Source organism: Balaenoptera musculus, chromosome 10 (assembly GCF_009873245.2).
Source record: "Balaenoptera musculus isolate JJ_BM4_2016_0621 chromosome 10, mBalMus1.pri.v3, whole genome shotgun sequence".
In the NCBI taxonomy this organism is placed as follows: domain Eukaryota; kingdom Metazoa; phylum Chordata; class Mammalia; order Artiodactyla; family Balaenopteridae; genus Balaenoptera; species Balaenoptera musculus.
The window spans coordinates 8,104,449-8,123,582 of NC_045794.1; the positions used below are offsets into that span (position 1 = coordinate 8,104,449).

At 40.8% G+C, this 19,134-nt stretch overlaps 1 protein-coding gene and 1 long non-coding RNA gene across 4 annotated transcripts in view; one reads left to right on the forward strand and one right to left on the reverse strand.

The window, feature by feature from the left end:
• On the reverse strand, window positions 1–4,076 carry LOC118902560. Its single transcript, XR_005021578.1, has 3 exons — window positions 3,933–4,076; window positions 1,610–1,784; window positions 1–236 (listed from the first exon to the last, which is right to left on the reverse strand). It is a non-coding gene; the product is annotated as an uncharacterized LOC118902560 (long non-coding RNA).
• LOC118902559 (C-type lectin domain family 2 member D11-like) overlaps window positions 3,262–19,134 on the forward strand; it is a 25,882-nt gene continuing 10,009 nt past the window's right edge. Inside the window, exons 1-2 of one of the 3 annotated variants that reach the window (XM_036867044.1) lie at window positions 3,262–3,278; window positions 15,914–16,049. In XM_036867044.1, the coding sequence (XP_036722939.1) occupies window positions 15,971–16,049 (79 nt within the window). In that variant the 5' untranslated portion in view covers window positions 3,262–3,278; window positions 15,914–15,970. Of the gene's footprint in view, window positions 3,279–15,389; window positions 15,441–15,460; window positions 16,050–19,134 lie in introns of those variants that run through there. The other 2 variants (XM_036867042.1, XM_036867041.1) reach the window with 2 other exon arrangements.

Sequence of the window (19,134 nt, forward strand, 5' to 3'; positions counted from 1 at the left end):
ACAAGATCTGCTTGCTCCTGGGGGCTGGTCCCCTCTTTATGTTGTGTGGCACCCTCTTCTTTACCCGAAGCAAACTTCCCCTGATCACCTCCACGACCTCCTGCTCTGGGAGGAGACTCTTCTAAGGACTTCACGAACCTGCTCCTTTTACTGACCTGGCAGTGAGTGTTTCTGCCTGCACAGATGCCAGGGCTGGAAGTTGTTGGATGTCCTGTCTCCAGCAGCAGAGGCCTTGCCTGGGAGATTGTTAAAAATACAGGACCTCAGGTCCTACCTCGGACCCAGTGAATTCCAATCTGCAGTTAACAGGATCTCCAGATGATTCTCAGGCAGCCATATTAAAGTGTTTAAGCCATGGCTGTAAATGACACAGCCAGAGTCAGTTATTTCGAGGCTTTTATTCCAAAGCCCCCTTGGATGTGTGTGTGTGTGTGTGTGTGTGTGTGTGTGTGTCTGTGTGTGTGTGCATGTGCACAGGCTGTGGGAGTGGGAAAGGGAAGGAGGTGAACATTGGGGCTGCTCATTAAGAGTTTGCATTTGATGTTTGTCTGCACATTTGAGGGTATTTGTACATAAAGAAATGGAATAGTGATTGCTAGAGTGAAACTTGTGTAGCTGCTCCAAAAACCCAAGGGTTTTTTTGGTTTGTGTTTTTTTTGTTTTGTTGTTGTTTGTTTGTTTGTTTGCTCTACCTGAGTTCATTTACTAAGAGTTCCTACCAGGGGGCGCTGCAGTCCTTTCTTGTTTTTGTCCTTAAAACTTCTGTATACTGAAGTCAGAAAGCTCAAATTATTGGTACATGCTTCAATCCACATTATTTCATTTGATCCATCAATACCTGCATTATCCAGGTATTGGGTCTTTTGACTTTATGGATGAGGAAAGAGCAAGACTGATCATCTGTTTCCAATCTCCACTTGTCGCTCTTACGATAACTTCAATACCAAGTTATACAGAGAAAGAAGAACTAAAATAAAATTTTGCCCAAGGCTGGGTAAGTAGTCTGTCTAAATTCGAGTGGATGAAAACAATATTTATTGTGTTGCTCTCCTAAGAGTCTTTTAATTGTTTGCAACACAAAATGCAACCCATATTGCAAACTCATATAAAATATTCTGTTAGGTCTTCTGCTAGAAATTTAAAGGGTATCAGGGTACCTCTGAACAAGATTGATGTATGTATATGATGAACTGGACAGCCCTGATATTTCCCTAAATTTGTATAAACTTTAGGCAGGTGTCTACCTAACTATAGATCCCTCACTTCCCTTTTCTTAGAGCATTTACTTTAGAAAACTTGCAATTGTAAATTCTTTCTTTCAGCCTGTTTGAGAGGTAAATCTCATAGCCTCTTGCCTGAGTCTTTGGGAAAGACCCAGGAACGTCTTTCCCAGAGACTTGGGAGCCATCTCTTTGAAATATAATCATCAAGAGAGACAGTTTCCCTTTCACCCCAGTCTCAGTTGGAGAATAGGAGTCTGATTTCCATAAAATATAAAAGAGCTATATATATATCTTTTGTTTTTTCCTGTAATGGTAAAGTTTTGTTTGCTTTATCAAGTGCGATAATCTGGATGGTCAGGATACTATTGTTACCTCTAATTAGGTACCTTCAAGAAAAGGAAGTCAGTTTTCCTTGCTCATGAAGATAATCTGTTCATTCTTCTCCTGACCTTCTCCTTCACATTATCTGTTGTCTGGGAACAGCCGTGTTGGTGCTTCTTCTGCTGCTGTTTGTTCGTTTACCCCACAGGTAATTCTGATACACTGCTTTGTAAGCTGGGCCTGTGTTGTAAAATAAACATCTTTAAAATTATATTTACCCTTCAGCAAGCGTAGATGGATGGGTAAAAATTCTCTTTCAAAAGTTACTGTGGTCAAAGCAAAGCAAAAATACAGATTCCAGCCTCAATCTTTTTCTCTTGATGGGTTAGTGCTTTAATTTGTTCAGCAGTGTCTCCAGCAGTTTCTAAAGTGCCTTTTTCAGGGACTTCCCTGGTGGTGCAGTGGTTAAGAATCCACCTGCCAATGCAGGGGACACGGGTTCGATCCCTGGTCCAGGAAGATCCCACATGCTGTGGAGCAACTAAGCCCATGAGCCACAACTACTGAGCCCACGCACTGCAACCACTGAAGCCCGTGCACTTAGAGCCCATGCTCCACAACAAGAGAAGCCCCTGCAATGAGAAGCCTGCGCACCGCAACGAAGAGTAGCCCCCCCACACAACTTGCTGCAACTAGAGAAAGCCTGCGCTCAGCAATGAAGATCCAACGCAGCCAAAAATAAATAAATAAATAACTTTAAAAAGTAAAAAAATAAAGTGCCTTTTTCTGATTTTCGTTTAAAGGATTGTGGCAGCAAATGATCTTTGACCCTTAACTCATGTCACGTGTACAGAGCATGCTCACTGGAGCTCTGTCCGTGTAACATGTATAACTTTCAGTTCTAGGTTAAGGATGAGTGTGGGGGTTCTTAGGTCACTGTGCTAAAAACAGTTATAATGCTGACTAAAAGTCATCTGCTTTTTAAAATTAACAGACTTCATTTTAGCTTTATGAGAAAAAAAGCAGTTTCGGTTTGCAGAAAACTTTAGCAGAAAATACAGAGAGTTCCCATATGCATTTCTTCCTCTTAACGTACCTTCCCCTATTTTTAACACCTTCCATTATTGTGTTACAACGGTTACAGCTGATGAACAAATTTTGCTACATTATTATTAACTGAAGTCCATAGTCTAAATGAGGGTTCACTCTTTGTGTTCTATATGCTATGGATTTTGAAAAATGTATAATGACATGAATCTGAAAGGGACAGAGTAAAGGGACAAAGTCGGTAATGAAATAGTTAATCCCACTAGGGGATTGTAAGTAAGAAAAGTATGGGAGACGCCTGTAAGTTAACGATCACTTAAGAAAGCAGGTTTGCTTAACCACAAAATGAAGCAGGCTTGTGTATCAACAAAACCATGCAACCGAAGCATGAGACGTGCCCCAAAACAATAAAACAATGGTGGCATGAGGCCCACATCCTGCTCAGTGAGCTCAGTAAGTTAATGACCCCTAGGACATGCTCTCTGCACATAAAAAACTATAATTTATGGAAAGGTGACATTGCATTGCAAAGTGAAAGACCCTCATTGTACTGAGACGTGAAATAATTTTTCCACAGTGCCATGACAGTCCTGGATTAACCACGTAGGGACAAGAAAACTCCCCAGCTGGATGTGGAGGAGGAGCTGATGATGGAAGCTTGACGTCTGCTCAGGAATGAGGAACAAGGTGGTCTTTTCCTTTGATTATAAAACTGTAGCCCACTAAGTTCTTGGACGCGACCTCCTCTTGACAGCCCACTTGTAAGCCTCACAAGCACCCTGTTGTAATGAATCATTTCTTATCTATCACTTTTCCTTGCTGAATTCTTTCTGTGCTGAGACATAAAGAACTGGAGCTCTTCGGAGTTCCCCTGAAACACCACAGAGCGGTTTCAAATCCATCACTGCAGTATCATACAGCATAGTTTCACTGCCTTAAAAATCCCCCGGGCTCCACCTATTCAGCCCTCCCAACCTTCCCACGTTGGCCCCTTAGACAGACATTTTCATTGTCTCCATAGTTTTGCCTTTTCCTGAATGTCAAATCATTGGAATTTTACAGTACGTAACCTTTTCAGATTGCCTTCTTTCACTTAGTAATCTGCATTAAAGTTCTTTTATGTCTTTTCTTGATTTGAGAACTTTTTTTTAAGTCTGTTTTGCCAAAAGTTTTACTTTTGTTTTAGTTTTGAAGAATTCGTTAACAAAGAGACACCACTGGTCACACAAATAGACAATTTCAACTTAACTTTAATAGAAAATCATTAAAAAGAAAGAACTAGAAATGAAAAGGGAGAGAACAGTAAAAGCGTGTACTTCACCAAACTGGGCCGACACCTACATCCAGACTCGAACGGCCCTGGGAAGTCCCGAAAACAGCAATCTGGAGTCCCAACTGGGCAAGGTCCCGGGCAGTGCGTCCACTCCACGGGTGAGACTTCAAATTGCAGTTTAGGAGAGTCCTGCTTATAATACCAGGCCACAAACTGATATCATCAGTTTGCCTGCAAATATGCAGCTTTGGGTTTCTTCAACGATGCTGTTTATCTCATTTTGTGCATCATAAGAATTTCTAGATCCCGGGGAACTGGCCAGGTCCCTGAGGCTCATGAAACTGCACGATCCACTCCCTTCTTTGTCTTAAGTGCCGCCGGACTTGCTGACCACAGCTCACAAACAGGCACGTAGTCCAGGCAAGGCCACAAATCAGTTGGAGGCCTAATATCGCCTCTGAAGCCTGAACAAGATGACTTCCATTTCAGTCCTCCTAACAAAGTCCCTGAATATTATGCCATTGTTTGGAGAGTCTACAGTGTGTTTAGCCATGTATATATTGACAGGCATCTTGGTTGCTTCCAAGTTTTGGCAGTCATGAATATAGCTGCTATAAACACACCTGTGTAGGTTTTGCATAAACTTCAGTTTTCAACTCATTTGAGTAAATGCCAAAAAGTGAGATTGTTGGATCATCTGATGAGTATATTAATTTCTTAAGAAACTGCCAAGCTGTCTTCTAATGAGTCATCTGCTTTTTATTATCAACCCTTGATGAAACTTCTAAACCATCTTAGGGATTAAAATAATCCACCAGAAAAAAAAGTTTGTTGATCAAAGACCGATTTCTGCAGTTATTGTATTGTTTTGAGAACATGTTCATAAACTCCTTTCCAACTGGACCAATCTCACTGTGGACAGATCCTCAGCTTTGAAATCTGATCACCCCAAGAAAGTCCAAGAAAGTGTGATGGAGACAGGTGATGATATATTTAAGGTCATTTAAAAATCAAAATGGAGTAACTATGGTTCACACATCCAAAATGGAGCCAGGTGGCCATCGCTAGATGTGGTTTCAGATGCAGTCTTGCATCACTGAGAACTTGAACTTTCTGAACTGTATCTAATTCAAGAACACCACCGGCCATTTTCACAATATCTGCAAGCAGCTGTCAGCTGCAAACATTGTTTCAAAGTGTCCCCCTCCCCGACCTGCAACTGTATAACCATTTTGAACCCCAACACGTTCTTGTTTAAACAAGCACCCTGATTTCTTGCCAGCTCCAATCCTAATTCTTGACAATTTATGTAACCTTGCAGTTTTTTGCCTTTGTGAGCTTTCCCCATTTTGTAGTCCTGGAACACATGCAACTCAATGCGTTTTGATCTGTGCCTCCTGAGAGCTGAGGTCCGAACAAACCACAAATCAACACTTCTTGTGTGTGTGTGTGTGGCCACAACCAGGGTTTTCTGTTCTCAAAAGTCTTGGTTAACACAGCTTGAACTCCAAGGAGACAGAGCCTCGTCCCCACCTCTGGTAGGCCAGGGTGCCAACCAGGCTGCAGAGCCTGCTGCAGACTTTCCCCCGCTTTGCCAGGAAGGCACCCGGTTTGCGAGACAGCCCGAGCAGCGGGCAAGTCTTCTTTGATCCGCTGTTAGCCCACCAGGACCCCATCAGGCGCTCCCCAAGTTTCAGTGTCCTCGGGTGACTTTGGAAAGGAACCAAAGACCCCTAACCTGAAGGCATCCTGTTTACAACGGTTCTGACTTCCTCTTCTAACTGGAAGCACTGGGAAATGAATAACAGGAAGCAAAACTGGGTTTAAAAAAAGCCGGGCGTGTGACATCGGGTCGTGGGATATCTATTGCCTTCTGGTCTACTGCCAGGGCCTGCTTCCTGGCCCCTACATCTGGCGCCTGCCCCAGGCGTTGGCAGAAGGTTGAGGCCCCAGAAGCCAGAGACCGTCCAGGAGGGGCCGCGGATGGAGAGGGATGTGGGCGCGGACCCGGAAGCTGGAGCCGCCTGGAGAGCGCGTGCGCGTCGCGGGGCAGAGCGTTCGCAGCCCTGAGACCAGCCGTCCCCATTGGGCAGCCACTGCTCCAGCACCAGGTCGCAGTGAAGAGAGGAACCGCCCGAGAAGAGGAAGAAGAAAACGCCTTCCTTGGTTTCACCCAGGCTGTGAACTCTCCAGGGCTTTCCCAACAGGGGTGAGCGTCTGGCCTAAACAGATGATTTCAAAAAATCTTACCTGATTTCTCCCCAGATGCCTGGGCCCCTAAGCCGCCCTCTTCATGGGAGTTTGCTAAACTTTAGGGAGTGAGTGGGAGATTCCTTAGGACAGGCCCTGTGGTCTGGGGATTAAGGGCTTTGAAAGGCTGGGAGACTGCGGCAGGCGTTCCTGGTGACCTGGTTCAGGGTCCCTCCCTCTTTTTATGTCTCAGTGCACCCCGACCCCAGGTTGGTATCTTAATTGGAAAATAGAGATCCCTTTGGAACTGGCATGGCCCCCTCTGGAACTGGCCCCTCCTTTCCAGGAACACACATCTCCCAACTTTCTTGGGGAGAATTGCCTTTAAGCTGGGTCTGAATATCCTCAAGCTCCCTCTGGCAGAACACGGGTATGTTAAAACAAAAAGTTCCCATCCAGGTGTCATACAGGTTAATTGTGCCACTGTTTTCTTAACATACTGCTCTTATTAACTGAAATTTCAGAAACAAAGACCTGGTTGAGATAAAGAGGCATTTATTGGGGAATTGTTAGAGCTAAAGCCTGCAGACACAGATTCAGGAAGCTCTGGAGTTGTGACCTGCCAGGCTAAAAAAATGGAGGAAGTTTATGAAAGACAAAAACAAGAAGCCATGGTTAGTTACAAAACTTGTTTGTCAAGAATTATGATTGGAGAAGTTGAGAGTGCTTGTTAAGCAAGGATTGGTTGAATTTGAAATAGTTGCATAACCACAAGGCCACAAGGCGGGAGGGGGAAACTTGAAACCAAAAGGAAGCAAGGGGGGGAGGGGGACCCTTGAAACCAAAGGAGCTGGCAGATGTTGCTGTGTCCTTGGATCTGATACAATACAAAGAAAGTTCAAGTTCTTTAGTTCTAAAATCAGGCCCTCAATGGCCTCCCAATTCCATTTTTGTATGCTGAACTGTGATTACTCCATTATAATTTCTTTTCTTTTTTTTACATAAATTTATTTATTTACTTTTGGCTATGTGGGTTCTTCGTTGCTGCGCGGGGCTTTCTGTAGTTGTGGCGAGCAGAGGCTACTCTTTGTTGTGGTGCGTGATTGGATGATAAATGATTAGGAATACAAAAAACATGAAAAAATGGGGCCGCCACTCTAACTAGATGTGTTACACAGCTGCTGCAGTAAATAAGTAAACTGCTGCTTCAGTAAACTACCTAAATTTCATTGATAGCACAGTATATATTTACTTATAACTCATGGAGCTGTGGAATATAGCAGTTCCTGGTCAGAATGCAGCTTTCTTCCCTGGAAATTCAGGGACATAGTTTTCTTTTCTCTTGAGGCTGTGCCACCTCTAAGATCTCCTTGATATTTTCACCTAAATAGAGAAAGGGGAAAGCTTTTGTGAAGACATGTCTGAGTGTCCTCAGCCTACAGCGGCTTGAAGCAGGATTTTGGTTCCTGACCAGAGAGTGAAGTCAGGTCGTGGCAATGAGAGCGCTGAATCCTAACCACTAGACCAGTGGCCGGTGACAAGGCCCTGGTCAGTACGGCTTTGCAGAAAATGAATTTCCACAAAGAAACGGGAAGTAGTGAAACACGTGAAGTGTTTATTAGGAGGAAAAAGAGTACATGTGAATATGCACACACGGGCGGGCTCAGAGGGAGAGTTGCGCCCTCGTGGTAGTTTGAATCACTTTTATGGGGCATTTCTTCTGGGTTTCCTTTGGCCAATCATCTTGCTTTGCCTGGTTCTGAGTCCATATTTGGTACATCTCAGGGTCCTCCCATGTGTGTGTGTGCATCTCTTAGCCAAGATGGATTCTAGCCAAGAGGCCTATGGGTAGGTTGACATCACTCCCCTTTTTGACCTCCAAAGAGCCTCTCTGAGCATGTATAGTCGGGAAGGTCTCCTTGACCTTGAAAATGAGAAATGTATGGTCTCTTATCTAGGCAGGGCTGAGCTCCTTCTCCTCTTCATCTTGGAGTATCTGTCCACAGGCGACAAACTCCAGCTGTTCAGCCTGGGGCCCATCTGTCTCCTGCCTCAAGTCCATTTCTGGAAGGTCTGTGCCCAGTGACATAGCGACATACCTCACCTTGATTCACATTCACATTAGTGAGAATTATTTCTGTGGCCACATCTAGATGAAAGGGTTGGTGGAAATGTATATTTATAATATAGAAAAAATCCTCAAAACCCAACAGCAAATATGCAAAGACTCTAATTACAAAATGGGCAAAAATCATAAAGATACATTTCACTGAAGAGGATAAACAGAACAAATAAACACATGAAAAGATGCTCAACATCTTTAGCCATTACGGAAATGCTAATTAAAATCACAGTGAGATACTACTCCACAACCCTCAGTACAGCTAAATTAAAAAACCCTGGCATCAAATGCAGGGAAGATGTGGAGAACCTGATTCACTCATACGTTGCTGGTGGGAACGTAAAATAGTATAGTGACTATGGAAAAGTTTGGCTTTTTTTTTTAAGTAAATGTACAATTACCATACAACCCAATCATAATTCTGAGTATTTATCCCAGAGAAATGAACATGTATTTCACACAAATACCTCTATACAAATGTTTATAGCCATTTTATACATGATAATCCAAAACTGGAAAAAAGAAAGAGATGTCCTTTAATAGAGGAATGGTTAAGCAAACTAGCATACATCCACACCATGGAATACTACTCAGCAATAAAAAGGAATGAAGTCTTTTTTTTAACTTTTTTTTTTTTTAATTTTTATTTATTTATTTATTTTTAATTTATGGCTATGTTGGGTCTTCGTTTATGTGCGAGGGCTTTCACTAGTTGTGGCAAGGGGGGGCCACTCTTCATCGCTGTGCGCAGGCCTCTCACTATCGCGGCCTCTCTTGTTGCGGAGCACAGGCTCCAGACACGCAGGCTCAGTAATTGTGGCTCACGGGCCCAGCCACTCCACGGCATGTGGGATCCTCCCAGACCAGGGCTCGAACCCGTGTTCCCTGCATTAGCAGGCAGATTCTCAACCACTGCGCCACCAGGGAAGCCCGGAATGAAGTCTTAATACACATAACAATTTGGATGAATCGCCAGAGAACTATGCTGAGTTAAAAAAAGCTAATCACAATTTCCTATTCTCTTATTTTTCAGAGATGCTTTCTGCTGGCAGTCATTAGAATGACCAGCATTCCAAGTGTAAACGCCAAAAGAAAAAATGGACTTGAGAAGTTTAAAACTTAAAATATAGAAAAAGAAAAGAACATATGAAAATTTTTTGTTTTACAAATGAAGTATGCTTTCATTAACTTACATCTAGTTCCTTCCACCTCTATTCCATCTTACAAGCCACTGCCATACTAGATCTCAAAGCACCATTCTGATTATTGATGCCCCATTGCATGACTGCCTTTCAACGGTCCCCAGTGGCTATATCCATGGCCATTTACTGTCTCTAATCTACCTTTATAGCACCAAACACCATTGTTATCAATATTTAAACTTCCCTTATTGATGCACTCTACACCAACGATTCCCAACATAGGCTCCCTTTTAGAATCATTTTGGTCGGGGGGGAACATCTCAGAAAATATGGATGCTCAAATACTACCCCCCAGAGATCCTGATTTAATTAGGCTCTCCTGGTGCATTAGAATCATTTTTAAAAAGCCTCCTAGTGATTCAAATGTGTAAGCAGGGTATGGAATCATAATTCTACCTCATTCCCTATAGCTGAAATAACAAGTTCAACTTTGTCTAAATCCTATCTTTCCTTTAAGGTTCAGTGTAAGTGCCGTCAACCCCCATGAAGTCTTTTCCCAAAGAGAAACACTCCCTGGCCCTTGGGCCACAAGCAGTGTAGTTGGTAAGTTAGTTACAGACCAAGTTGATGTCATACGATCATTATTGACCTTTTAAAGCCTCTCCTGTTTCATTTATCCTCCTTTAAGTCCCATTTCTGTCCTTCCATAGGCACCTATTCTTGCGCATTTGATGTGCACTATTTTTTTAAACTGATATTGTTTTTCACACAAATATATTTAATAAATATTATTATTTTAGTATAGTGAACAGGTACGTATCACAATATTATACTTAATTTTCATGTAGCGATAACCACCACCCTAATCGTTAAATATTACCGGCCGCACTCAAGCCTTCTTGGGTTCCTGCCAATCACTATTCCCTTCTTGCTGCCAAAAGAATCTTCTTAACCTCAGAGATTATTTTTGCTTGTTTCAGAGCTTTTTATAAATTGAACAGTTCAAGGTGTATTCTATTATGCCTGTTTTCTTGTACTGAACATTATGTTTTTGAGATTCACCCATGTCGTTGCCTATAGCAAGAGTTTGTTCATGCTCATTGCTGAATAGTATCCCATTGTATTAATATACCACAATGTTTTTCCATTCTCCTATTAATAGGCATTTGAGTTTTCAGTTGTTGGCTATTACAAATAATGCTGCTATAACGATTTTGTGTATGTCTTTTTATGCACATATGTGTTTTTTTGGTGGGGGGCAATGTGAGTAAAATTTCTGGATCGTGGTTTAGTTATGATCAACTTTAGCTGTTATGTCAAAGAGTGTTCCAAAATTTCTATAAATACTTATACTCCCACCAACAGTGTATAAGTGTTCCAGTTGTTTTATATCATCCCTAAGAAATTATATACTGATCTTTTTCATTTTATCCATTATAGTAGATGTTTAGTGATATCTGTGGAATATTTTCCCTGCTAAATTTTTTTTTTCTATATCAAGGTAAAGTAAATATCATTCATGTTGTCTGGTATGGCAAAATTCTGGACGTTTCACAAAATAATACTAAGGAGTAATGCTTAATAATAAAGTTACTAATAGTAACTTTTGTCAACAGGGAATGATCTTCTCCTTAGGGATTCGGTGACAATTTGTTATGGAATTTATTCAAACATCTATTGCTATGTTTTCAAGGTCACCAGTCTTTTCTTCTGCAAGTTTAACCTGCCATTAATCTAGCCAGTGAATTTTTCATCACAAGAAATTGCAGTTTTTATCACTAGAAGTTGGGTTTGTATCTTTTCTTAAATATCTTCTGTGACTGTACTTAATAGTTATAGAAACATTTTGATTTCCTTATCTGCTATTTGTAATATCTGTATTATTCCTGATGCTGAAAGCTCAGCCCTTTGTGCACTGGTGCCTAATCAAATCTCAGAGACAGAATTTTGGGTGCAGTAGAAAAGAATAGCTTTATTGCTTTGCCAGGCAAAGGGGGACACAGCGGGCCCATGCCCTGAAAAACTGTGTGTCCCAATCCAGGGGAATTTGGTGTGGAGTTTTAGCAATGGTTCAAGAACGGGGTTGCTGATAAGATTAGGGTGTGTGCAGGGACTGCACTCCTTTAATCTGGTCTCAGGTAATCTAATGAGTTTCTGTGGTTCCTTAAATCTGGCCTCAGTTTGTCTGCTTGAAGAGCTTCTCTGGTTACTTTAATCTGGAATGAAGAATGCTGACATCTTTCACTTGTTGGGGGTTTTAGTTCTATAAAGACCTTAAAGATATTGTTGTGTGTATCCCTTGAGGCAGAACCAGGACCCTGCCCCGAGGCTGCACTATTGTTTCTTGACTGCTCCTCCCTTGTCTCCGCCTCCCCTCCTTTCCCTGATTAGCAACTGTTCTAACCTGCCTTTAGAACTCAGGGAAGGTCATGGAGGCTGGAGTCTATTCCCTACAAACAAGAAATGGGGCACAGAAAGACTTCCATGCCAAGGAGCCCCACAGGATCCTGCTCGGTTTCATTCCTGGGCCTGTTTGTATTGGCTCATTTTCTTCACATCATGGGTCATACTTTTCTGCTTCTTTGCAATCTTTGATAGCATTCCAGAGATTGTGAGTTTTTACCTTGTTGGGTATTGGATATTTTTGCATTTCTCTAAGTATTCTTGAATTTGTTCTGAGACACAGTTAAATTATTTGGAAATGGTTCTAGCCTTTTGGGTCTCCCTTTTAAGATTTGTGTAAAGGAAAAGTCTACAGTCCTTCCTAATTGGTGTTTCTTCCCCGTGAATCTCCTTTACTATGCACACAGAACTCTTCACTTCTGTCACTTCTAGTCACCAAATGCACGAGATTTTTCCCCTAAACAAGCAATTCTCTATGACACTAGCCTGGTGTCCCATGATTTAACTCAATTCTAACACCATCAACCAGGAGATAGCATCAGATCCCACAGGTTAAGGGCTCAGTCCCACAAGATTGCTCCCCACTTCAGATGCCAGTGCAAGTAGTAGGCCCCCAGGTTACCCATAACTTCTGTTCAATTTGACTACAAATCGGAGATTACCATGACCCCCCTCCTCGATATTGATTAATTTGCCAGAGTGGCTCATAGAGTTCAGGGAAACCCTTATGCTTACCAGTTTATTAGAGGGTGTGATAAAGGATACAGATAAACAGCTTGATGAAGAGATTATATAGGGTGAGATCTGGGAGGGTCTTGAGGGCAGGAGCCTCTATCCCCATGAAGTTGGGGGGCACCACCCTCCTCATGTGAATGTGTTCATCAGTTTGGACGCTTTCTGAATGCCATGCAATTGAGATTTTACGGAGGCTTCCTTGCATAGGCATGATCAGTGATTAACTCCATTTCCAGCTCCTCTCCCCCCTCTGGAGGATGGGGAGGATGGCTGATAATTCCAAACTTCTAATCATGGCATGGTCTTGCTGTGACCAACCCCCTCCAGGAGCCCACCCAAAGTCACCTCATTAGAACAAAAGATGCTCCTAAGTGCTCTTATCACTTAGGAATTTACAAGGGTTTTAGGAGCTTTGTGCCAGGAACAGGAACATTTTATATATATAAAAGATATATGTATTTTTCCTATTATCTCAATTTGTTAGAAGCAATCAGGTCACCATTTAGTCTATGGTTAATCATTCTCCACCACTGAAGCAAGATATTTATGAGTACTCTTTTTTTTCCCCCCCAAGTGCAGTTTTTATTACAATTAAACAAAGACAAATAGTAAACTACCAGAAAGAACTTAAATCAAGGACCTAGGATTTTTGTCTCCATTCTTTTTTTTTTCTAACTTTTTATTTTATATTGGAGTACAGCCGATTAACAATGTTGTGATAGTTCCAGGTGCACAGCAAAGTGACTAAGCCATACATATACATGTATCCATTCTAACCCCAAATTCCCCTCCCATCCAGCCTGCCACATAACACTGAGCAGAGTTCCCTGTGCTATACACTAGGTCCCTGTTTGTTATCCATTCTAAACATAGCAGTGTGTACATGTCAATCCCAAACTCCCGAACTATCCCTTCCCCTCATTCTTCCCCCCTGGTAACCATAAGTTCGTCCTCTAAGTCTGTGAGTCTGTTTCTGTTTTGTAAATAAGTTCATTTGTATCATTTCTTTTTTAGATCCTGCATATAAGTGATATACAGTTTTCCTCTTTCTCTGTCTGACTTACTTCACTCAGTATGACAAGCTCTAGGTCCATCCATGCTGCTGGAAATGGCATTATTTCATTCTTTTTAATGACTGAGTAATATTCCATTGCATATATGTACCACATCTTCCTTATCCATTCCACTGTCGATGGACATTTAAGTTGCTTCCATGTCTTCACCACTGTAAACAGTGCTGCAATGAACATTGGGGTGCAGTTATCCTTTTGGACTATATTTTTCTCCAGATATATGCCCAGGAGTGGGATTGCAGGGTCATATGGTAGCATGATTTTTAGTTTTTTAAGGAACCTCCATACTGTTCTGCATAGTGGCTGTACCAATTTACATTGCCACCAACAGTGCAAGAGGGTTCCTTTCTCTCCACACCCTCTCCAGCATTTATTGTTTGTGGATTTTTTGATGATGGCCATTCTGACTGGTGTGAGGTGATATCCCACTGTAGTTTTGATTTGCATTTCTCTAATAATTAGTGATGTTGAGCATCTTTTCACGTGCCTCTTGGCTATCTGTATGTCTTCTTTGGAGAAATGTCTATTTATGTCTTCTGCCCATTTTTTGATTGGGCTGTTTGTTTTGATGATATTGAGCCGCATGAGCTATTTGTAAACTTTGGAGACTAATCCCTTGTTGGTCACATCATTTGGAAATATTTTCTCCCAATCTGTGGGATGTCTTTTCGTTTTCTTTATGGTTTCCTTTGCCGTACAAAGCTTTTGAGTTTAATTAGGTCCCATTTGTTTATTTTTGCTTTTTATTTCCATTACTCTGGGAGATGGATGGAAAAAGATATTGCTGCAATTTATGTCAGAGAGTGTTCTGCCTATGTTTTCCTCTAGGAGTTTTATAGCGTCCAGTCTCACATTTAGATCTTTAATCCATTTTGGGCTTATTTTTGTGTATGGTGTTAAAGAATGATCTAATTTCATTTTTTTACATGTAGCTGTCCAGTTTTCCTAGCACCATTTGTTGAAGAGACTGTCTTTCCACCATTTTATTGTTTTGCCTCCTTTGTTGTAGATTAATTGACCATATGTGCTTGGGTTTATCTCTGGGCTTTCTATCCCATTCCATTGACCTATATTTCTATTTTTGTGCCAGTACCATACTGTTCTGATGACTATAGCTTTGTAGTATAGTCTGAAGTCAGGGAGCCTGATTCCTCCAGCTCCGTTTTTCTTTCTCAAGATTGCTTTGGCTACTTGGGGTCTTTTGTGTCTCCATACAAATTGTAAGATTTTTTGTTCTAGTTCTGTGAAAAATGCCATTGGTAATTTGATAGGGATTGCATTGAATCTGTAGATTTCCTTGGGTGGTACAGTCATTTTGACAATATTGATTCTTCCAACCCAAGAACATGGTATCTTTCCATCTGTTTGTGTCATCTTTCATTTCTTTCTTCAGCATCTTATAGTTTTTGGAGTACAGGTCTTTTGTCTCCTTATGTAGGTTCATTCCTAGGTGTTTTATTCTTTTTGATGTGATGGTAAATGGGATTGTTTCTTGAATTTCTCTTTCTGATCTTTGTTATTAGTGTATAGAAATGCAACAGATTTCTGTGTATTAATTTTCTAACCTGCAACTTTACCAAATTCATTTTATATATATAAAAGATATATGTATTTTTCCTATTATCTCAATTTGTTCTAGGCAATCAGGTCACTATTTAGTCTATGGCTAATCTTTCCCCACCACTGAAGCAAGATATTTATGAGTACTCTTAAAAAGCCCCATAAATGATGAGGTTTCCCAGTCTGGCTGGTCTGAACAGGCACTATTCCCATCTGGATGGGAACACTGGATACTGCTTCCTCTAGTCATTTCATATGTTTTGTTCCCTCCATCCTCATACACAAGTGCTGATCAGTACACTGCTGAATACCCAAGGGGAGCACTCTGTACATCCCCAGAATCCTCTCTCTGTGTGTCTCTTTCGTTTCTGATACTCTATCTGCATAGGCCTTGTCTCTGAGCTTCCCCTCTTCACCTCAGGGAATCTCTTGGCATTTCTCTGGTTTTCCCCTGCTTAGATCACACCTACAAAACTATCTCTGGGCAGTAGCTGGGGCAATTGCAGGACTCACCAAATTTGTTTTCAGAGGATCACTGCCCTTCATTGATTGATGCCCAGTGATTGAAAAGGATTTTTTTTTCACACATTTTCTTTTTTTTCTTTTTAGTTGATTCAGGCAAGAAAGTAAATCTGGTCCCTGTTATTCCATTTTGACAGGGAACAGAAGTCTGTGGAGTTGATCTTTCTAAGTTAAAAGCACTTCACATTTTAAAATTCTAAAGGACTTAACTTCATTTTTTTCCTTTACAGCCCACTTACTGGGCGGGGGTTTTGCTTCTCTTCTAGCTGATCGTTCAGATTCAAACTGTTTTCACTTCCCAGTTCCTGCTGTTGCAACTACTTAGAGACAGTGCCGAGTGTTCCTGTTGAAGCAGAAACATGACTGTGGAGGAGGCTTCTTCGAAAATCTTACAGACAGACCCTACATCCAGAGAAAGCATGGAGGAGGGACGATCTGGTAAGGTAAAATTGATCAGCTTTGACAAAACGAAACAGCTCTTAATCCACTAACCACTGACAGCAGGATAGAAATTGCACTGCAGGAATATAATTCTTCACAGTTCACCTCCATAGAAGGAGAGGTGTTTTGAGGGACTAGAGGTGGGTGAGAGGACAAGTGTGTAGTTGTTGCATCGGTGATTGTGTTACTGTGTATGTTACTTAAATATTTCTGCACAGTGAATTAAGTTGCAGGAGGTTAAGAGAAAAATGTTGTTTGGGTTTATTTTATTAGTCCTTGTATTTCTCCCAGGTTGCTGGCAACTTGCACCCTGGCAAGTCACATTATGATATTAAATAACAGATCATTATATCCCAGAGTCATGGCAAACAGACAACAATAGTTTTGTTTCTTTGTTTTTATTTATTTAATATATCTTTATTGGAGTATAATTGCTTTACAGTGTTGTGTTAGCTTCTGTTGTACAGCAAAGTGAATCAACTATAAATATACATATATCCCCATATCCCCTCCCTCTTGAGCTTCTCTCCCATCCTCCCTATCCCACCCCTTTATTTATTTATTTATTGAGTTTTTTGTTTTTTTTTTTTAATGTAACAATTTTGAAATACATATACTAATAAAAGTTGCCAGTACCTACTGTATAGACAGGGAACTCAGCTCAATATTAGGTAACAACCTAAATGGGAAAAGAATTTGAAAAAGAATAGATACATGTATATGTAAAAAAAAAAAATTAACCATGACACCTATTCTATAGTCTGACTGAATCTAATAATCATATATTTAGAATCTGTTATTTGTTAGACACAGGGCTACAAAGACAAATTATATTTAGACCCTGATTTCGGGGTTTCATCATCTCAAGGACAGCCAAATGAGTTACTACAATTTGATGGGATTAGTGCTACAATATATTTAATGAAACCTAGGGAGTTGGAGATGGCTTCACTTCTGAAGTGACTTTTGACCTGGTGTCACATTTTCTGGAAGAAATAGGATTAAAACTCACAATTTTAAAAGAAATATTTATTGGAGTATGGTTGCTTTACAGTGTTGTGTTAGTTTTTGCTGTGCAGCAAAGTGAATCAGTTCTACATATACATATATCCCCTCTTTCTTAGTTTTCCTTCCCAGTTAGGTCACCACAGAGCACTGAGTAGAGATCCCTGTGGTATACAGTAGGTTCTCATTAGTTATCTCTTTTATACATAGTAGTGTATATATGTCAATCCCAATCTCCCAATTCATGCCACCCCTCCCTTCCCCCCTTGGCATCCATAAGTTTGTTCTCTACATCTGTGTCTCTATTTCTGCTTTGAGAATAAGTTCATCTGTACCATTTTTCTAGATTCCACATATAAGTGATATTATACGATATTTGTTTTTCTCTTTCTGACTTACTTCACTCTGTATGACAGTCTCTAGGTCTATCCATGTCTCTGCAAATGGCACAATTTCATTCCTTTTTATGGCTGAGTAATATTCCATTGTATATTTGTAACACATCTTCTTTATCCATTCCTCTGTTGATGGACATTTAGGTTGCTTCCATGTCCTGGCTATTGTAAATAGTGCTGCAATGAACATTAGGGTACATGTATCTTTTTGAATTATGGTTTTCTCCAGGTATATGCCCAGGAGAGGGATTGTAGTTCTGTTTTTAGTTTTTTGAGGAGCTTCCATACTGTTCTCCATAGTGGCTGTACCAGTTTACATACCCACCAACAGTGTAGGAAGGTTTCCTTTTCTTCACACCTTCTCCAGCATTTATTGTTTGTAGATTTTTTGATGATGGTCATTCTGACCGGTGTGAGGTGATACCTCATTGTAGTTTTGATTTGCGTTTCTCTAATAATTAGTGATGTTGAGCATCTTTTCATGTGTTTTTTGGCCATCTGTGTGTCTGCTTTGGAGAAATAAAAGTCATAATTTTTTGTTCAAAAAATAATTCTAACTAAATACAAAAGTATATTTTCTTTCCCTTGGGTACAAAAGTGCCCCACAAAATTTCCTTTTGGAATCAAGGGTAGATCTGATATTCAGTGATATCATTAAATATTTCAGCTAAAATCTATTGAGGCTCATTTATGTGTCCAAATGATTTTCTCTTTGCTTCCCCCTTTGTCTCTCTCCCTCTTTATGTCTCTCTCTCTCTGTCTCACAGGCTCTGGTGTATTTTTGTGTTCTCTCTCTCTCTCTCTCTCTTCCTCTCTCTCTTTCTCTCTTTCCTATTCACTCCCTGGCCCTTTGATTATGATGGATCTTCAGCTAGCCTTATGTCATCCTATTTAGAGTACCTTACCAAAGTAGTTTATAAAATGTGTCTTACCAGAAATTTTCAGGAGTGATCATAAAAATGATATGAGGGCTTCCCTGGTGGTGCAGTGGTTGAGAATCTGCCTGCCAATGCAGGGGACACGGGTTCGAGCCCTGGTCTGGGAGGATCCCACATGCCGCGGAGCGACTGGGCCCGTGGGCCACAATTACTGAGCCTGCGCGTCTGCAGCCTGTGCTACGCAACGGGAGAGCCTGCGTTAGTGAGAGGCCCGCGCACCACGATGAGGAGTGGCCCCCACTTGCCGCAACTACAGAAAGCCCTCGCACAGAAGCGAAGACTCAACACAGCCATAAATAAATAAATAAATAAATAAAAATTAAAAAAAAAAAAAGAGTTCTCATCACAAAGTAAAAAACTTTAAAAAAAAAAATGATATGAGCATCTTTTAAACATAACCATTTTAGTTAAAGAGTTTTGATTTAATGAGAACATCAGAGTATTAAAACAACATAGTGATTGATTAGTAAAAGCATTTGTTGAAATATAGTATCTATGTGTTTAATTTTGTTGTTTATCAACATCCATGCATTAAAAAAAAATTGTAACCTCCTTCCCCTCTCCCCAGTTGATGTTAGCTGAGAATTAATTTCTTACTGTTCTCTAAAGAGACTTTCGTTTAATAAAACCATGAATAATTATTGACTCAAAAAAAAAGTCCCTGCAGAAACTGGGACTATTGGTATATAGATCCTTTGTCATTTAAAAACCGATGTGGGTGTTTGAGGGTGGGAGTTGGAGGCT